This window comes from Sciurus carolinensis, chromosome 2, assembly GCF_902686445.1.
Source record: "Sciurus carolinensis chromosome 2, mSciCar1.2, whole genome shotgun sequence".
Taxonomy (NCBI): Eukaryota; Metazoa; Chordata; class Mammalia; order Rodentia; family Sciuridae; genus Sciurus; species Sciurus carolinensis.
Window position 1 is genome coordinate 174,530,029 of NC_062214.1, and position 17,193 is coordinate 174,547,221.

The 17,193-nt window shown below is 52.4% G+C and overlaps 1 protein-coding gene across 2 annotated transcripts in view; it reads left to right on the top strand.

Annotated features, from left to right (window-relative positions):
* Esrrb (estrogen related receptor beta) overlaps nt 1-17,193 on the top strand; it is a 161,612-nt gene that overhangs the window by 107,712 nt on the left and 36,707 nt on the right. For both annotated transcript variants that reach the window (XM_047540216.1, XM_047540215.1), the window contains exons 2-3: nt 1,528-1,937; nt 16,697-16,813. In XM_047540216.1, coding sequence (XP_047396172.1) covers nt 1,528-1,937; nt 16,697-16,813 — 527 coding nt within the window. The remainder of the gene's footprint in view (nt 1-1,527; nt 1,938-16,696; nt 16,814-17,193) is intronic.

Genomic DNA, 17,193 nt, shown 5'->3' on the forward strand with positions numbered 1-17,193 from the left:
GAGGGGTTGGTTTGGGGGTGATGAGGCAGCACTTCTCTAGGGAGTGACCAGTGCTTTCCATGATGGGATGCTCAGAAAAGGGGGCGGACAAGCAGGTTATCACCGCCTGTAAGTAATTCTGGAGGTAGGACACTGGCCGCCCCCACACGGGCCCAGCACTGAGGCCGCCCTCCCGCCCAGGAGTCCGCTTTCCTTCCACTGGGTGGTTCCACCCAGTGCTGTGGGCCAACCTCTCAGCCTTCCTTTCAGCTCCCCTCAGGCATAAGCACCGTGGCCTCTCTCCCTCCACAGAGGAAGCCCAGAGAGTGGGGCCATCTGTCAAGATCCATGGCCAGGAGGAACCCCACCCAGGGACTCCTGACCCTGTCCTGGAATGTGGTTGGCAGCTAGGTTCCCCTGAACACACCAGTCTCCCTGCTGTGAGCTCAGCTGCTTTTCTTGTCCACACCCAGAGCGGGAAGGTCCTCAGGGCTCATCCTGGGAGCTGGGATGTGGGAGAGTCACGCCCTTGCCTGCCTTCTCCCCTACCAGGCATGGCTTGAAACAGAGGGGCTTTGGGTTAGGAAAACATTCTACTATCCTGCAGTTACCCCGCCATATTGGTAAGGCTCCTTGGCTTTCCTGGTTATGCAGAGTGGCTTAGAGGCAAAGAAAGTTCAGGTAAAGGCTGGGGAGGTAGCTCAGTAGTAGAGCATTTGCCTTAGCATGTGCAGGGCCCTGAGTTCAATCCCCAGCCCAGCAAAACAAAACAAAGAAACTTTAGGTTGAGAGACAGCTGGGGGCTGGGCATGGTGGTGATTGTCTGTAGTCCCAGCTAGGAGAATCACTTGAGCCCAGGATTTTGAGAACAAAAGAAGGTTGGGGGATGGGCAGAGATGAGATTGGAAGGTTCCCTTACACTCTCTGATGGAAGCAGTTTCTTGGGTGATCCTTAGGGTAGGTGGGAGCTGTCCTGCTTAAGGGCCAGGAAGGAAAACAGGGAGGGGTCCCGGAGCTGCCTTCCAGACGCACCCTCCTTTTCCAAGCCTGGACTAAAGCCAAACCCACGGGGCAGTCAGTCTAGCTGGTGCCCCTCTTGCCCTGGTCAGATGTCCTGGCCTTGGTGGCGGTAAGGTGCTGTATGAAGCAGCAAGTTTGTATTCCTGGTGCACTAGCGGGGCTGCCGACATAGATGAAGGATCCGTGTAATGGATCATCAGGCCATTGTACTTAGCGTGCCCGATCGCGGGCTTGGCACACTGGGCCAGTTACAATGTAGCCGCTGCGTATTGTTAGGCAGTAGGATGGCCAGATATTTAGGCTGAAGAGTTGTTGCAAAGCGCGGGGATTCCTGATCTGAAGCTATTGATCCAGTTTCTTTGGGGACTCAAAGGCTGCGGGTGTGGGAGGCAGGACCGTGCTGGGGCCGCACCCCGGCCTCTGGGCCACCCTCGCCTCCCAGGCCCGGGCGTCCAGCCCCGCCCCGCCCCGCCCCGGCCGCGCCCCGCCCCGCCCCTCGCGGGCACTGACTCGGCTCTGTGTCCACAGGCTGCTGAACAGGATGTCCGCAGACGACCGGCACCTGGGCTCCAGCTGTGGCTCCTTCATCAAGACCGAGCCGTCCAGCCCGTCCTCGGGCATTGATGCCCTCAGCCACCACAGCCCCAGCGGCTCGTCCGACGCCAGCGGCGGCTTTGGCCTGGCCCTGGGCACCCACGCCAACGGTCTGGACTCACCGCCCATGTTCGCAGGTGCGGGCCTGGGGGGCACCCCGTGTCGCAAGAGCTACGAGGACTGTGCCAGCGGCATCATGGAGGACTCGGCCATCAAGTGCGAGTACATGCTCAACGCCATCCCCAAGCGCCTGTGCCTCGTGTGCGGGGACATTGCCTCTGGCTACCACTACGGCGTGGCCTCGTGCGAGGCCTGCAAGGCTTTCTTCAAGAGAACCATTCAAGGTGCGTGGTGGGCTGCGCAGGGCTTGGGTGCCGGGTGCCGGGTGCTGGGTGCAGGGTGTCGGCGGGGGTGCCCTGGCCCTCTGGAGAGCCGGGCCACTCTAGTGAGGTCTGGGGCCCTGGAGCAGAACTTCCGAAGGGCCTCTTCAATGGCTTAGGGATTCTCACATCTGGAATTCCGAACAAGAACTCAGACTTGTTGAAATGACGTGCACCCCTTTCTTCCGACCCTCAGAAGCTCCAAAGAAAGTCCACACAAATTCCTAAAGATGTGTGCCTCTCAGCCAGGATGGAGAACACCCAAATGTGTGCCCCAGCCAGAGAAGTTAAGCTTGGTGGTGGAGCGCTTGCCTAGCATGAGGGAAGCCCTGGGTTCAAACTAGCGAGCCCCGGCGTGTGTGTGCGTGCGTGTGTGTGTGTGTGTGTGTGTGTCTGTGTGTGTGTGTGTGTGAAAGAGATATCAAAGCCTGGTTCACACCTGTAATCCCAGCAACTCAGGAGGCTGAGGCAAGAGGATTCCAAGTTCAAGGCCAGCTACATCAATTTAGGGAGACCTTGTCTAAAAAAAAAATTATTTTTCAGGGTCACACCCCTCATTTGCCCTGCCTTTTTAAACCTGGGGTAGAAAGCTTTCTATCTTATTTTTATCTTTGGTGTGGTGCTGGGATTGATCCCAGGGCCTGCCCCCAGGGCCTCTCACATGGTAAGCAAGTGCTCTTCCACTAAATTACATCCCAACTCTTTTTACTTTGAGATGGGGTCTGCCCGTAAGGTGGCCAGACTGCCCTTGAACTTGGGACCCTCCCACCTCAGCTTCCTGAGTTGCTGGAATTGCGGGCGTGGACCACCGCGCCCAGCTTGTTTTTAACTTCTTTTTTTTTTACCTGTGGTGTGGGGAGCAACCCAGGGTCTCAAGCACTCGAGGCAAGCACTTCACCACGAACCATACTCCCAACCCTGTTTTTATCTTTTAATTGCACAAGTAAGACACGAGTGTTTTCTCATGGTGAAAAATTCAGGTGCGTCTGCACCAGGACGGAAACTTACCATATTGGGATCCCTCCTTTGGCCTATCTTTAGGCCTTTCTTCAGTTCATTTGCAAATCAGCTGAATCATGTTCCCCTGGCTATGGGGGTGGCGGCCTCTGTCTGTGTTACTGGAGCGAACCCATCTGATAAAGTTGTGCGGGCAGGTGGACCCCTGGTGGGTCCTTCTCTGTAGTCACCCCCAGGTGAGTTAGGGGTAACGGTGGGTCTACCTTCACAGGCTGTTCTTGGCACAGAGAGCCTGCGGGATTCTTACTGCAGCAGGGCTACGGCAGAGCACTTACTTCCATTCATTCAGCCAAGTTCCGTATGGAGCACCTACTAAGTTCCAGACATTGTTGTAGGAACTGGTTAAAGGATAGACAAAAATCTGTGCTCCCGTCGATACTTGAGGCCCTGGTGCCCACCCACTGCACAGACACTGCAGATCAGATGGAGACCTCTGTCCTGTCCCGATCCTTCGTCCAAGGCCCTCTTTCGTCTACCCTCTTCCCCCCAGTTCCCTTTTGGAAGAGGCAGGCAGGGCTTCTCTGGGGTGGTTCTGTTTATTCATTCAACAAATATTTGTTACAGTTTCTTCAGATGACAATCTGTTCAGCCAGTGGAAGGCATTAGGGTTGGACTTGTTTTCAGTTCTACGAATTGGATAACGAGGCCTGGGCCCGCCACCTGGCCTCGGGTCAGACCCATCACCTCCTAGCTGAACCTTGGGCATGCTGCCTGTTTCTCTCTGCGCTTGAGTTTCTCCTCCAACGTGAGATACCCTTCCTGCCTCACATAGACTGTTAGGATAAATAAGCAAGTCAGTATGTATGTAGCTCTTAAAATGTAGCCTGGCATCTAGGTAGTGCTAAGTAAATGTTTACGATTATATTATTATTTGCAGTACTGAGAATTGAACCCAGATGCTCTTTACCACTGAGGTATAGCCTTAGCCCTTTTTGCATTTTATTTTGAGACAGGGTCTTGCTATGTAGTTGTGTTGCTTAGGGCCTGGCTAAGTTGCTGAGGCTGGCCTTGAACTTGGCGCTCCTCTTGCCTCAGTCTCCTGCGTGGCTGGGATCATAGGTGTGTGCCATCGTGCCAGGCTACAATTATTTTTACTTTAACAATAACACTTAACATGTTGTTTGATCTTACAGAACCAGCTTTTGTAATCTACGTATACTTATTTTTATTTTTAAAAAAATTTTGGGTGGTGCTGGGATTACATGTGCTAAGCTAGTCATGGGCCAGCTTTTTACCCCTGAGCCTAGAGACAGGCCTGGGGTCTGCATGTTTGAAATGTGTTGTATGAACGCTGTCTCCTGCCTTAGCCAGGGCTGAGAGCCTCCTCTCTCATGATCTTGTCACAACTTAGTGGATATTTGACTCCAATTTAAAAAGTTACTAAAATAGCATTTTTCTTCCTAAATTGGGAGTGGTCTTGGTGAGGTTGATTATTTTCCATTCTTTGAGATCAGCTTTGGGAACACTGCTTTCTGAGAGACAATCGCATTTTCTTCTTTCTATGCTGTTCTTAAACCGGACTGGAATGTTCTGGAATGTTGGAAAATCACATTTTCCAACAGAGGCTGGTGTGTGTAGACCCAGAACCCCTGTTGCACCCTCACCAGAGGCCTGGGTGTCTGAGAATGTTCTCCACCAGCTCAAAGTCCACGGGAACGATTTGTAAATAGTCTTAATTATCTGCTACCACGAACAGGATAACAATCTCTTCGTAGAAGTCAAAAGACAAATGGCAGCGATCCGGCCATCAGAGGCGAACGGCCTGGTCCCCTCCCTTCTCACTGGGAGATTCCAAGCTCACTGCAGAAGGAGGTTCTGCCCAGAGCCGGGAGGACGAAACTCCACAGCAGACGGAGCGCTCTGTTATTTTATTAATTCTTTGGTTTTGTTCTAAAAGTGATTTGCATTTGTTGTTCCTAGGCATAATAATTGTAGAAATTTTTGGAAAAAATACAAGTATAAAGAAGAAAACAAGGACCTGTATTTGGACAACCACAGAGATAAGCTAAGCTAAGGTCTCAGTGGGCACTTACTGAATATCTGTTCCATATAAGGAGCAGAGACAGGGGAGGCAGGGACATGGCTTCTGTCCTCAAGTAGCTGGAATTCATTGCTCAGTGCCCTTGAGTCTGCAGACCTGGCACTAGGACATAGACTCCTAAGCCCACCTAATTAAGGGGCATGTTTAGGCCATTTAAATTGTTTGTGTGTGTTGCCGGGACTTGGACTCAGGTCCTTTCCTGTGCTAGGTTAAGTGATCCACCACTGAGGTACACCCCCAAGCCCTAGGCTTTTTTAAAAAAAAAATTCAGGGCTGGGGAGATAGCTCAGCTGGTAGAGTGCTTGCCTCGCAAGCACAAGGCCCTGAGTTCGATCCCCAGTACCACAAAAAAAAAAAAAAAAAAAAAAAAAAAAAATTCAGTCCCTTGGAGCCTTTAGTCCTTAATGATCCTTTCACAAGTATGTTAACTCTTGGACGGTTCTGGAAGTCAGTCTAACAGGTTCCCTCTCTGTCTCCCCTTTACATCATTTCATTCAGCTCAGTCCAGTGCTTGTGCCAGTGTGGGAAGAAATCTTGCAGAACCAAGAGTTTCCTGACAGACTTGAGGAAAAGGCTTCAGACACTAGCCCTCTCCAGTATTGAGTGCTGTGTCTTTTTCTGAGCTAGGTGGTAGCGCCATGCAGGGTGGGGCGGGAGAGAAGGGCGAGTGGCAGCCTGGGGCTAGCCATCAGTTTGTAAATCAAGTAGGGTGGGAACGCAGCCCCACCTGTTCTTTTGCATATCTTCTGTGACTGCTTTGACCCTAGCTAGGAGTTGAGTAGTTGCAGCCGAGAAGCCTGAAATATTTACCATCCTTAGAGAAGCGGTTTGCAGACCTCTGAACTACAGCTCTGGTCCCTGCGCCCTCTGGGGCTTTCCATCAACCCTGGTGGCGCTGTGTTGTGCTCATGCCAACTTTGCCGGGTGCTGGGAGGGCGTTTGAGGTCAGTGCTGGGGCCCAGGTGCCACTCACTGAGAGTAGATGAGCTGAGAGCTGACGAAGGCTCCTTCCTGAAGGAGTGGAGCAGCTCCAGGCAGAGGGGAGGCCTCAAAGGAGAGTCTGACCGAATTGACTGGTCTGGCTAACAGAAAGTGCCCATCGGTGAGGAGTGGCCAGCCTTAGAGGCCGAGAGAAAGTGGACAGTTTAGGAGAGGCACCGCACCTCTTCCTAATGGAGTCCACCTAGCGACAGCCTGATGCGGTTATCTTTCTGATTGCAACCCCCTCCCTGAGGGTCTTCCACACCCTTGAAATGAGTACCCAGGTGGTGCGGTGGCCTGGGGAGCAACCTCAGGGCCTTTCCCTGCCTGGACACAGTCACCCGTCCCTCACTTATAGCAGTGATTCTGCCCCCTGTCGATTTGAGAAACTAGAAGCCCTCAGTTGGGAGTCCCTGAGTATCGCGTCAAACCTACCCACTCTTCCCCATCTGCCATTTTCCACTCACTGATTCCACGGGCACGCCTGCTGCGTGCGCTGGTGAAGAGGTGCCTCCCGTATCCAGGCCCAACTCTCCTCAGCTGGCATCCTGTCTCCTCTCTTCTCAGAGACCCTCACCCCCTTCAGCTCCTCTCCTTTGTCTTTCCCTTCTCATTTTCTGGTCTTCTTCCTTCCTTCCATTAGCATTTAAATACCTCCAGTGTCTCCCATCTTTTTTTTTTTTTTTCTTTCTTTCTTTTCCTTGGGGATTGACCCCAGAAGTGCTCTGCCACCAAGCTACATCCCAGGCCCTTTTTATTTTTTATTTCGAGACAGGGTCTTGCTAAGTTGTCCAGGCTGGCCTCTACCCTGTGATCCTCCTGCCTCAGCCTCCTGAGTCACTGGGATTAGAGGGGCATGTGCCCAGCTCCATTCAGTCTTCAGAGGGGATTATTCTCAGTCCCCTCATTCTCTGTGTGCCACCTCTCTTTCCCCTCCTGCTCCTAGTTCTCCACCCACCCGTGCCCAGTATCTTTCTTCTCCTGCCCGTGGCCTCTTCAGTTGCCTCTGAAATCCGGATGCTCCTGCCCTCAATTCCCTCCCTGGCTCCCTGGCTCCCTTCCTTAACACCCGTTGCCCACACAACTGTCCTACAGGTTCCCACTTCCTCAGGAGGCCTTCCGCAGCGCCTTCCCACCCTTACCATGAGTGGCGCCCATTTCGGATGCTTCTGTAGATCTTCACCTGCCCCACCAGCCCTGATCTCACTGCGGTCATTGCTGTTGCCGGTCTGACTGATCAAGACGGGAGGCTCTGAAGGGACAGTGTTAGATTTACCTTGCTTTCCCCTGACCCCGTGTCCTCCCACTGTCCTGTCACGTAGGACGTTCTCAAGTGTCCATAGTGATCCCTCATTTTCCCAATGAGGACAAACCAAAGAAGTTTGGCCAATTTACATATATAAACTTGTAGGAATACAGATAATGTCAAACGTCCACTTATAACAATATACTAATTTTAGTTTTACTTGCATATTTTAAATTACATGTAAAATATATTATTTTAGAAAACTTTTTCCCCCTTCACATTTTGTGAAGTCAGGTTTCTCACCTTTTCCACCTGGATCTTTGACAGAAGCGTCTTTGCCTGCCTGCCACAGATCCACTTAACGCTGGACTTACTTCCCTCTCAGCTCAGTGTGTACATGCTGTCCTCCCTATGCATGCTATTATTTAATTTATTTTCATTTCATTTCATTTTTTTGCAAATCTGATTAGAGAATCTGAGCGTGCTTTTCTACTGAACTACATCCCCTGTCCCTTTATTTATTTTGAGACAGGGTCTCACTGGGTTGCTGAGGCTAGCCTGTGATCCTCCTGCTTCAGCCTGCTGAGTCATGGCCCTCTGCATCTGGTCTACATGGTTTTTAAGCCATAAGGGCACACCTGGATCATTTGGGCAGTTCTTTTTTTTTATTTGTAATGATTTAAATCATGATTTCTACAACATAGAAATATTGGGTTTTGATGCATAACCTTTGTTATTATAAGGTCACGTTCCTGGGAATAACTAAGTTTGTGTTACTTTTTTTTTTGCTCCCATTCATATTGATTCACGCAGGTGACGAGCATTGATTGAAGTCTTAGGTCTATGTGTCCCTAGTTGGCTGTTCAATAATAGTGACTAACATAAATGCACTTCTAATCTGAGACCTTATCAAATATTAAGCAAGTTCTTTGCATTTGAGCTTATGAAGTAGTACTCAGTTGTTTGGTGAATATTGAGCACAGATCACTGAGCTGAGAGCTTGGGACAGAGTGACAAGCCCTACCCTGGTGGGCTTGCATCCTCGGGGGAAGACAATCCATAAGGAACACAGGAGCAGACCGAGCCAGGTGCTATGAAGGAGGGAGAAGAGGGAGAAAGAGAAGGTGTCGTGTAGAAGAGGCTGACGTAGGCTGTGGGAACAGGTGGCTTTCAAAGTTGAAGCCCATACAAGGACCCTGGGACCAGTGTTCCAGCTAGAGGGACAGTGAGGGCTTGGGGACCGCTAGGCGGACCAGTATGACCAGAGCGAGTGCAGCATTGTGGAAGGAAATGGGGATGGAGAGGTTGGGTCAAGTCTAGGGCCATGATGATGGGCATGGTGGGCACACCTGTTGTCCCAGGTATTTGGAAAGCTGAGGCAGGAGGATCATTTTAGCCCAGGCGGTTTGAGACCAGCCAGGGCAACATAGCAAGACCTCCACCATCATTTTTTTTTTTCTGTAAGGGGAGGGGCTGGGAGCATAGCTCTGTGGCAGTGCGGTGCTCAGCGTGTTCAGAGCCCTGCATTCAATTCCCAGCACCACAAAATGCAAAGAAGACCTAGGGCCATGGAAAATGCTGGGCTACCCGGAGAACAAAGCCAGTCTGAGTTTCCAGGAGAGATTGTCAACTTTGCAGAAGGACACAGGGCGATCCTTCCAGCAACTCCTGGACCTGTGACTTAAGGAGAAAGGGCCCTGGCACCGTGCTTCCTCTGCTCACCTGGGGCCCAGATGCAGCTTGGCAGCAAAAGTCTCCAGGGAGACAGGCAGGGACATGATTGATGGGTTGTTCTGCCTTGGATCACGTCCAGGCCTTTTGTCCTGGAGAAGGAAGCGGGCAAATCCCAGAGGACATGAGAGAGTGGTGTGGAGACAAAGCCCAGGAGTGGGTAGGAGCCAGGAGCCAGGTGTGGATCCCAGCCATGACAGCCAGCTAACCTTGGGCAGGGACTTAAGTCTTCTTGGCCTCAGTTTCTTCCACAGAGAAGGAGTCAAACGCACAGCCCTCTTTTGGAAACAGAAGTAGGGTGCAGGTCAGAATTTGGATAGCCTGGGACTCAGGTGACGCACAGAGTCCAGAGAAGGGCTATTGAATCTGATTGAGGACCTCGGCTTGGCAACTTCTTACGTGTGTATCCCTGGGTAAGGGACTGGTTTTCTGAATCTCAATTTCCTTATTATTAAAGTGGGGCTAATAAATAGTTTCCACCCCTGGACCGTTATTACAAAAACTAAATGAGAGATGCTCATAAAGTTGAACTTGGTGCTTGGCATATGATAACCATGAAATAAATAGAAATTGTTTTGTTATTTATGCTTGGCCTCGGGAAGCCATGGAAGGTTTTTGAACAGGGAATTATTAATCAGATCTCCTTTTAGCAATATAATTCTGTCTATGATAGGAATGTAGGTCTGGAAGCAGGAGAGTCCGGGGGCAGGGAGACCAGTTAGGAGGCAATTGTAACAATCGAGTTAAGAGGACTGGTCGATAGTCCAGTAAAGTCATGCAAACCAGGACAGTGGCAGAGGGCTTAAAATCTTCCAGCAGTCACTATGGGGTGAAAAGTACAGCGATTGGATTGTGGAGAGTGAGGGAAGGACTCTTAGATTTCTGTTTTAGGCCATGAGGGAGAAGATGGCCGTGGCTTTAGGGGAAGATAAACAGAAGGTTGAATTATGGGAGGAGTCTGAACCAACGAATGTGGCTTTGGACATGTTGGGTTGGATGGGTTCACAGAGACCCAGAAGACATGGAGATTAGAACGCAGAGCCCAGGAATGGGGGGTTGGGGGGTCTAATGGGATCTTCTAGGGAAGTGGGGCTCGAGGTGTGGCCCCCAGACCAGCAGTTGCTTACAGCTGGGAGCTCGTGAGAAACGTAGGTCTGGGCCTCACAGAGTAGTAGGGGGCAGGGCCTGGAGGGGCACTGGGAAACAGTGGACGCTCTAAGCAATACAGCCTCGACTCCCTTTCTAGCAGAGAGGGCGATTCTGGAAAAGATGAAAATTATTACTTTGATCAAAAATGATTCAGAAGAATCAATGAGAAGTTTTAGCAAGATCTCAACCAATTTATTTTTCTTATTTTTTTTTCTCTCTCTCTTTTTCCCCTCTAGTATCAGAGATTGAACCCAGGGGTATTCTGTCCATTTCTATCACTGAGCTACATTCCAAGCCCTTTTTATTTCATATTTTGAGACAGGGTTTCACTAAGATGCTGAGGCTGGTCTCGAACTTGTGATCCTTCTGCCTCAGCGTCCTGAATTGGTGCCTGGCCAGCTTAGGGAATTTCTTAAAGCAGCCTATTAAATTCTTAAGTCATATCTTAAATTCTTTTACCAAAATGGTGTGTGCCCCTATTAAAGAGTATAACAGACATTTAAATTTTATAATGGAAGATAAGGGCTCCTGGCTGTCTCTCTTCTTTTTCCCACCCTGACCCAGAGTTAACAATTTTTAAAAAATCTTATAGAATATGTCTTCTGAGTTACTCTAATATTATGATTTGATACCTGTATTTACCGACTTGGCAATTTTGACATTTCTTGATTTACTGTTATGGAAGATGAAGAGTTGACCTTGGTTACACAACCCCTGTGTATACACACACACACACACACACACACACACTTCCGCCTTTCCCATCTTACCCTTGTCACAATATGTCAGATCTAAATTTTGGCTAAATCTATTTGCCTGTTGTCAGTTCCTTCTTGACGTGTCCATGACTTTCTCCTCCTGGTTGGATGCCCTGTTTTCTGGATCTTCGTCTTCATCTTTTTGGTCTATTCCCTCTTTGGGGATCACACACTCTGGGGACATGCTGAAGAGGAGTGAGACAGGTCACACTGTTGGTGCCTCATAGGTGTGGAAATGTCTTTGGTCTGCCCTCAGCCCTCACGTTAGATTCACATCTTGCTTATTGATAATCATTTTTGCCTGGAATTTGGACACTTCCTGCTTTGGCTTCTAGGTCCTGGTGTGACGCTTGATTCATTCATTTAAGAAATACACATGGGCTGGGTGTGGTTGTACACATCTGTCATCCCAGCAGCACGGGAGGCTGAGGCAGGAAGATTGCAAGTTCAAAGTCGGTCTCAGCAATTTAGCGAGGCCCTAAGTAACTTTGCCAGATCTTGTCTCAAAATAAAAAATAAAAAGGACTGGGCATGTGGCTCAGTGGGTAAGTGCCCCTGGGTTCAATCTCTGGTACCAAAAAAATAAAAAATGCATTTTGAAGCCGGGTACACTGCCTATAATCCCAGTGACTTCGGAGTCTGAGGAAGGAGAATGATGAGTTTGAGGCCAACCTGGGCAGCTTATTTCACAAAAGTGAAATAAAGGGCTGGAGATGTAGCTCAGTAGGGGAGCGCTTGCCTAGCACACAAGGGTCTGGGTTCAGCAGATGCTTATCTATCAACTTTTTTCAGGCTTCTTGCCAGTTGTACACACACTTGCATGTGTGTGTGTGTGTGTGTGTGTTGTGTGCATTCACAGTGGGGCAGGAGCTACGACGGATGTGGAAAGGGTGTTCACTTTGTGTATCTTAGTCAGCTGGTCTCCAGAGAAGTGTCCCTTAAATTCCCGTCTTCCGGTTGTGGGGTGTGTGGGGAGGGGGCTTTGCTCATGTTCTCCAGAGAGCTCATCAGCCTCCTCATGCAGGTTGTGGAGGGATGTTTGGGGGCCGCGTGGAGTGGGAGCAGGGACTGAGCAGCTAAACACGCCTTACATACAGACGTCCAGCAGCTTCTGTTTCCAGCCCATGCCTCCCTCATCTTGATCTTCCTGCCTGAGGCCCTCTCGGGTCCGCAGTCCTTGGCTTCTTTCTTGTCTGGGAGCCCTCTTCAGCCGATGGGTTCTGCCTCCTCCGTTTGCTGAGACAGCCCTCGCTCCCGCACTGCCCTTCAGTGGGCTTTTGGGAAGGCACATGGACCTGAGGAGCCAGGGGGCCAGCTGGGGGTCCGGCGGGGGAGGCTCTCCGTGTCCTCCACGGTCAGTGTGGGGGACGGATCAGAAAGGAAGGTGGAGACGGGAGCCTGTGCACTACGGGAGCCTGTGCACTGCGGTAGCCTCAGGGGAAAGAGGGAGAGGATGTCAAGGAGATAGGATGAAGAGCTCTCAGGAGCAGAGAGGAAGAATCCAGGATGCCATCTCGGTTTCTGACTGGATGGCGGGATGGCTAGTCGTTTCTTTGATGACATGACAAGAAATAGAGTAAGAGGAGCCAGTGGGCTGAGGGTGGGCTCAGTTTGAGAAAGCGTGAGGAGCCCAAGGGACCCCAGGTGGAGACGAGGGCGGGGGGCCCAGCACAGGCGGCGTGACTTGCTGAGGAACACTGCCTTTTGTACTGGCAGGAGCCAGTGACTCGGATGAGATCATCCAGCTATGGGCAGAGAGGAGGGGAGGGCTGAGAGTGGAGGACACTGGGCCACACAGAAGGAAAGGGATGGCTTCTGTCCTCCAGGAGTGAGATAAATAAGGGAGTGAAGCCAAGTGGCCACCAGCCCAGAACGATCACTGCAGCCCCTCAACATGGCGGCCATTGAGACTCTGAAGTCAGCCAGGAGCCCTGAGCCCACAAGTCCTGGAAAGCTGTTGATCTAAACTCAGCAGCTCCCACCCCTGAGCACGGGGCAGGGCTGCCAGCTCTTCTGCAGCTGTTCAAGGACAGCTGATGGGGACGCCCCTGGGATTCCCTTCTTAGGGCAGCCCGGGATCAAAGGGTTGGTGGCAGCAACCAACCACCCCTCTGCCTTGGGATCACGTGGAAATCCAGGTCAGGCTCTGGGTGTGCCTATCCGTCTCCCACAGATGCAGTAAGCATCAGCGCTGAGGTCTAGCTGTGGGAGGCAAATTTTAATATTTTTAAAAGTCAGAATTGGGTTACCCCAGAGTCTCCTGGCTGTATCTACCTGGTAGATGTCTGGTTGTAAAAATTAACATGGTTGCTGGGCACAGTGGCACATATCTATAATCCCAGCGGCTCCGGAGGTTGAGGCAGGAGGATCGCGAGTTCAAAGCCAGCCTCAGCAAAAGTGAGGCACTAAGCAACTCAGTGAGACCCTGTCTAAATAAAATACAAACTAGGGCGGGGATGTGGCTCAGTGGTAGAGGGCCCCTGAGTTCAATTCCTACCCCCTCCCCCCAAAAACTGTAACAGAGTAATCTTGGTTGCTTGCCTGCCTGGCTATGCATTCCACGAAGCCCTTGACATGCTTCCTGAATCTATGCAAATTTATTAGATGGGAATGGTACCCACTTATGGATGAGGAAACTGAGGCTCAGAGAAGTTAGGTGACTTGCCTGAAGTTGAGTCTGCACATGTCTGTTCTGAGCAGACTCCCAGTTAAGAATGCTGAAGTTGTGCTAGCCATGGGCTGTGTCTCTGTCCTCTGAGAGCCACCTCCAAACTTGCCACACCCTGGTTGTGTGTGTGACTGCATGTGTGCCACCAGTGTTCCCTTCCTGTTCCTGAGCTCTCCTACTCTCTCCTCGAGGCCACAGGAATTCTGATGGATTAATCTCATTGCTTTATCGAGGAGGCACTTAGAGAAATTACAAGGCAGGGCCACCAGCCTGGTTTTGCTGGCAGCCAGCCGCTTGGGCCATAAAACAAATTGAAAGGAACAAAAATAAATAAGTAAAATTAGAACTGTCTCCTACACACACGTCCCTAAAGGGTCGGGAACACTGCCGGAGACTTGATGTTGGCATTCGGTCCTTGTATTGTGGGAGGGCAGCACATATTTTTGACCCCTGATCTGAGCACCAGCTGTGGTCCCTCTTCCTCCAGGGATGGCAGGCCTCTGTGCAGTTTGGGTGCAGGGCGTGGGAAGAGTCACAGTGTGCAGGTGTGTCCCAAGACAGCGCAGTCACCATTTCTAGGAGTTCACTGCTCCACCATCTGCAGCAGCTCTAGTGGCAACCACCTGGGTTCCCAGTCCAGCACTCTCTCAGCCTGCCGTCCTCACCCTCCTCATCTGTGAGGTAGAGAAGAATAGGGTCAGCCCCCGGGTTGTTGAGAGAGGGAGGGACTCTACATACGCAGCGGCCCTGCAGCTGGGCCCACGTTAGCGCTCAGCCAGTGTTGGACATCTGCGGTGGACTGGGTACTGACGGCAGAGAGGAACTGGTCTGCGCGGAGGAGACAGTTTAAACACAGGCAGTGGGGACATCTCTGGGCAGTCGGTGAGAGAGGCAGTACCTCCCTAATGGGACCTGGAGAGGTGGCCAGGTCTGGGGGCAGGAGATCAGTGGGCTAGTTCTTGGCTATAGGAGCCAAAGCCTGGAAGCCTAGGAGACCAGAGTTCCAGGAACTGATAATTATGCAGAGTGACTGATAATTATTCAGAGATAGGAGTGGAGAAAATCCACTACAAGAAGCCTCCAATGGAGGCCAAGAGGGAGAGAGACAGGAGGTGGGGACAGGGCTCCAATTCTTCAGAGCCTTCTAAGCCAAGATCAAGACTTGGTGTGCATTTCCTCCTTTCTGCATTTTCCGCTTTACCATGCTTATGTGTGCATTGAAATCACTTCCCAAGAAGCCTCGCAAGCAGGGGCACAAATCGTCACCCCTTCCCCTTCTCACCCTGCAACAGAGGGGATGACCTCTAGCCACCTCCCTGCAGGAGATGGACAGGGAGAAAGTGGATCCTGCTGGACTGGAGAGGGAGAGAGGGAGAACGGCTTTTTCCTGGGGAGCTCTGAGGTGCGCTGGGGAAGTCCGTTTCCCCATCAGTAGAAGTGGGCAATACTATTCCCCACCCTGCGCTGAGCGCACCCTACAACCAGGCCCGCTGCAACCGGGGCCGGCAGAGTGGCCACTGAGAAGCACTTGGTCAGCTGTGGCACGTGGCTCGTGCTTGCTCCAGAAACCCAGTAGCAAGTGGTTTCTCCCCTGCCATGAGCCACGTCCCCAGTCCTTTCTATCTTTTTACTGTAGGGTAAGTTCTCACGAAGTTGTCCAGGCTGAGCTCGAATTCCTGGTCCTCCTCCCAAGTCCCTGGGGTTACCGACCTGCGCCACCACACCCGGCGAGTGGTGTCTGTATCCCATCCGGGGAGGCTGCGGCACGGTGATGCCGAGGACGCCCTCCGCCTCCTGGCCACCGGACCACCTGGCTAGCAGCGGAGACCTGTCCTTGGGGCTGGTGGCTGAGTTTCCTCAGCTCCCTGAGTCACAGCTTCTTGGTCTGTGACGTGGGGCACTGAGCGACAACTTGAGAGTGTGAGGATGGAAGGAGTTGACAGGACCACGCGTCAGTCCCAGCTTTTATTACCAAGTGGTCGGCCTCAGAGGACAGGCAGGCCTCTGGCTCCTCCCTGACCCCCGGTTGTGCTGTCTGGGGGCGCCGGGAGGAGAGAGCTGGCACCCCCGTGGCCTTTCCCTCCAACACCCAGCATGTCACAGGAACACAGTGCATATTTGTCAAACTTGTGTCGTCAGATACGGTAGGCAGGGTGGACACTGCCCGGCTGGAGAAAGGCAGCCATGGCCTCTCCGGACTAGGCTGAAGCCCTCCCTGGAAGAGGCTGAAAAGAAACAGGGCGTTCGGAGGCTGTGTGGTCGCACCGCCCTGGGTTTGTAAAACTCGGGCTTCTCATCTGTAAAACGCAGAGAGTATTCGTGCCTTCTTCTGAGGTCGCCCTGAGACTGGGCTGGCGGGTGAGTCCTCCGGCGCTCTTTTTGCCAGCTGGGTGGTGGGGCAGATCCAAGTGCTGCTGTGACTCTCTGTAAGCCCTTAACCTGCGTAAGGGACTCCGCTTCCTGGGAACGTGGGGTCAGGGTCATGGTAGCCATGGGTAAGGTTCCCTGCAACCTGGAAAATTTAATCAAGGAGTCCGTCTGCTACAATGAACGTGCTTATTCAGTGGTCACCTCATGGTGACCAGTGCTTCATCATTGTTCAGAGCACCTGTCCACGAAAAGTCTTGCTTGATCCTTCCGTTAGGACCTGGCACACCATTCCTGTCAGAGGACGATTTCCTTCAGGCCAGCCGGGCTGGTGACCTGGATCTGCCCAGCGGGAGGCAGAATCCAGACCCTGACACCTGGGAGCTCAGAGTGTCCAGCACTTTTCGCAGAGCCGGGGCCCTGGCCAGAGGTGGGAGGCGCTGCCTGTGGGGACAGTGCTGATGTCTTGGGCAGCACAGGGGCCATTCTCTTCCTGGGGTAAGATACCCTGGACCCACGAATGATGGGTGGCCACAATCTGGAGAGTGACTTTCCAAGTGGCTGCCTGATCCAGGGCCTGGACTCCGGCTTGGAAGAATCTGCAGTGTTCTGACGGGCCTCTCAGAGCCCCTGCTTGAGGAGCGCTGCCTGTGGGACCCGGGTGGGGGCGAGCTGTAGCTCTGGCCAGTGAGTGCCCAGCCCTCCGCCAGCAGGCGGGGTCCTGCGCGGCAGGCACCTGGCGACCCTCTCTGTGTCTGGTTGCAGGCAACATCGAGTACAGCTGCCCGGCCACCAATGAGTGCGAGATCACGAAACGGAGGCGCAAGTCCTGCCAGGCCTGCCGCTTCATGAAATGCCTCAAAGTGGGGATGCTGAAGGAAGGTAAGAGGCCTCTGCACCAAGGGTCCTCCCAGGGCCTGGGGCCGCCCACCAGCTCTGATCAGCAGGGCGTCTCGGGTCTGAGATGCCTGAGCACCTGGGCCTTCCTGGGCAGCACAGGTGCGCGTGGGTCCTACCAGGCTGTCCTGCCTCCGGGCGTGAGACCCGCCCTGGGTGCTGTGTCGCCCCACACCCTGCAAGCCAGACTCCAGCCCACTGTCCACAAAGCTCTCCTTTAAGGATCCTTCTGGGACGTCTGACCCCACCGGGGCCCTGGACAGTTGTCTTGGCCCTCTGGGCAGGTCCGCTCTCCACCCTGGCAGGCTTGAGAGGCTGATGACCCCAGCGCCCTCTAGGGCTTGCGGGTGGAAAGGACAGGGGCC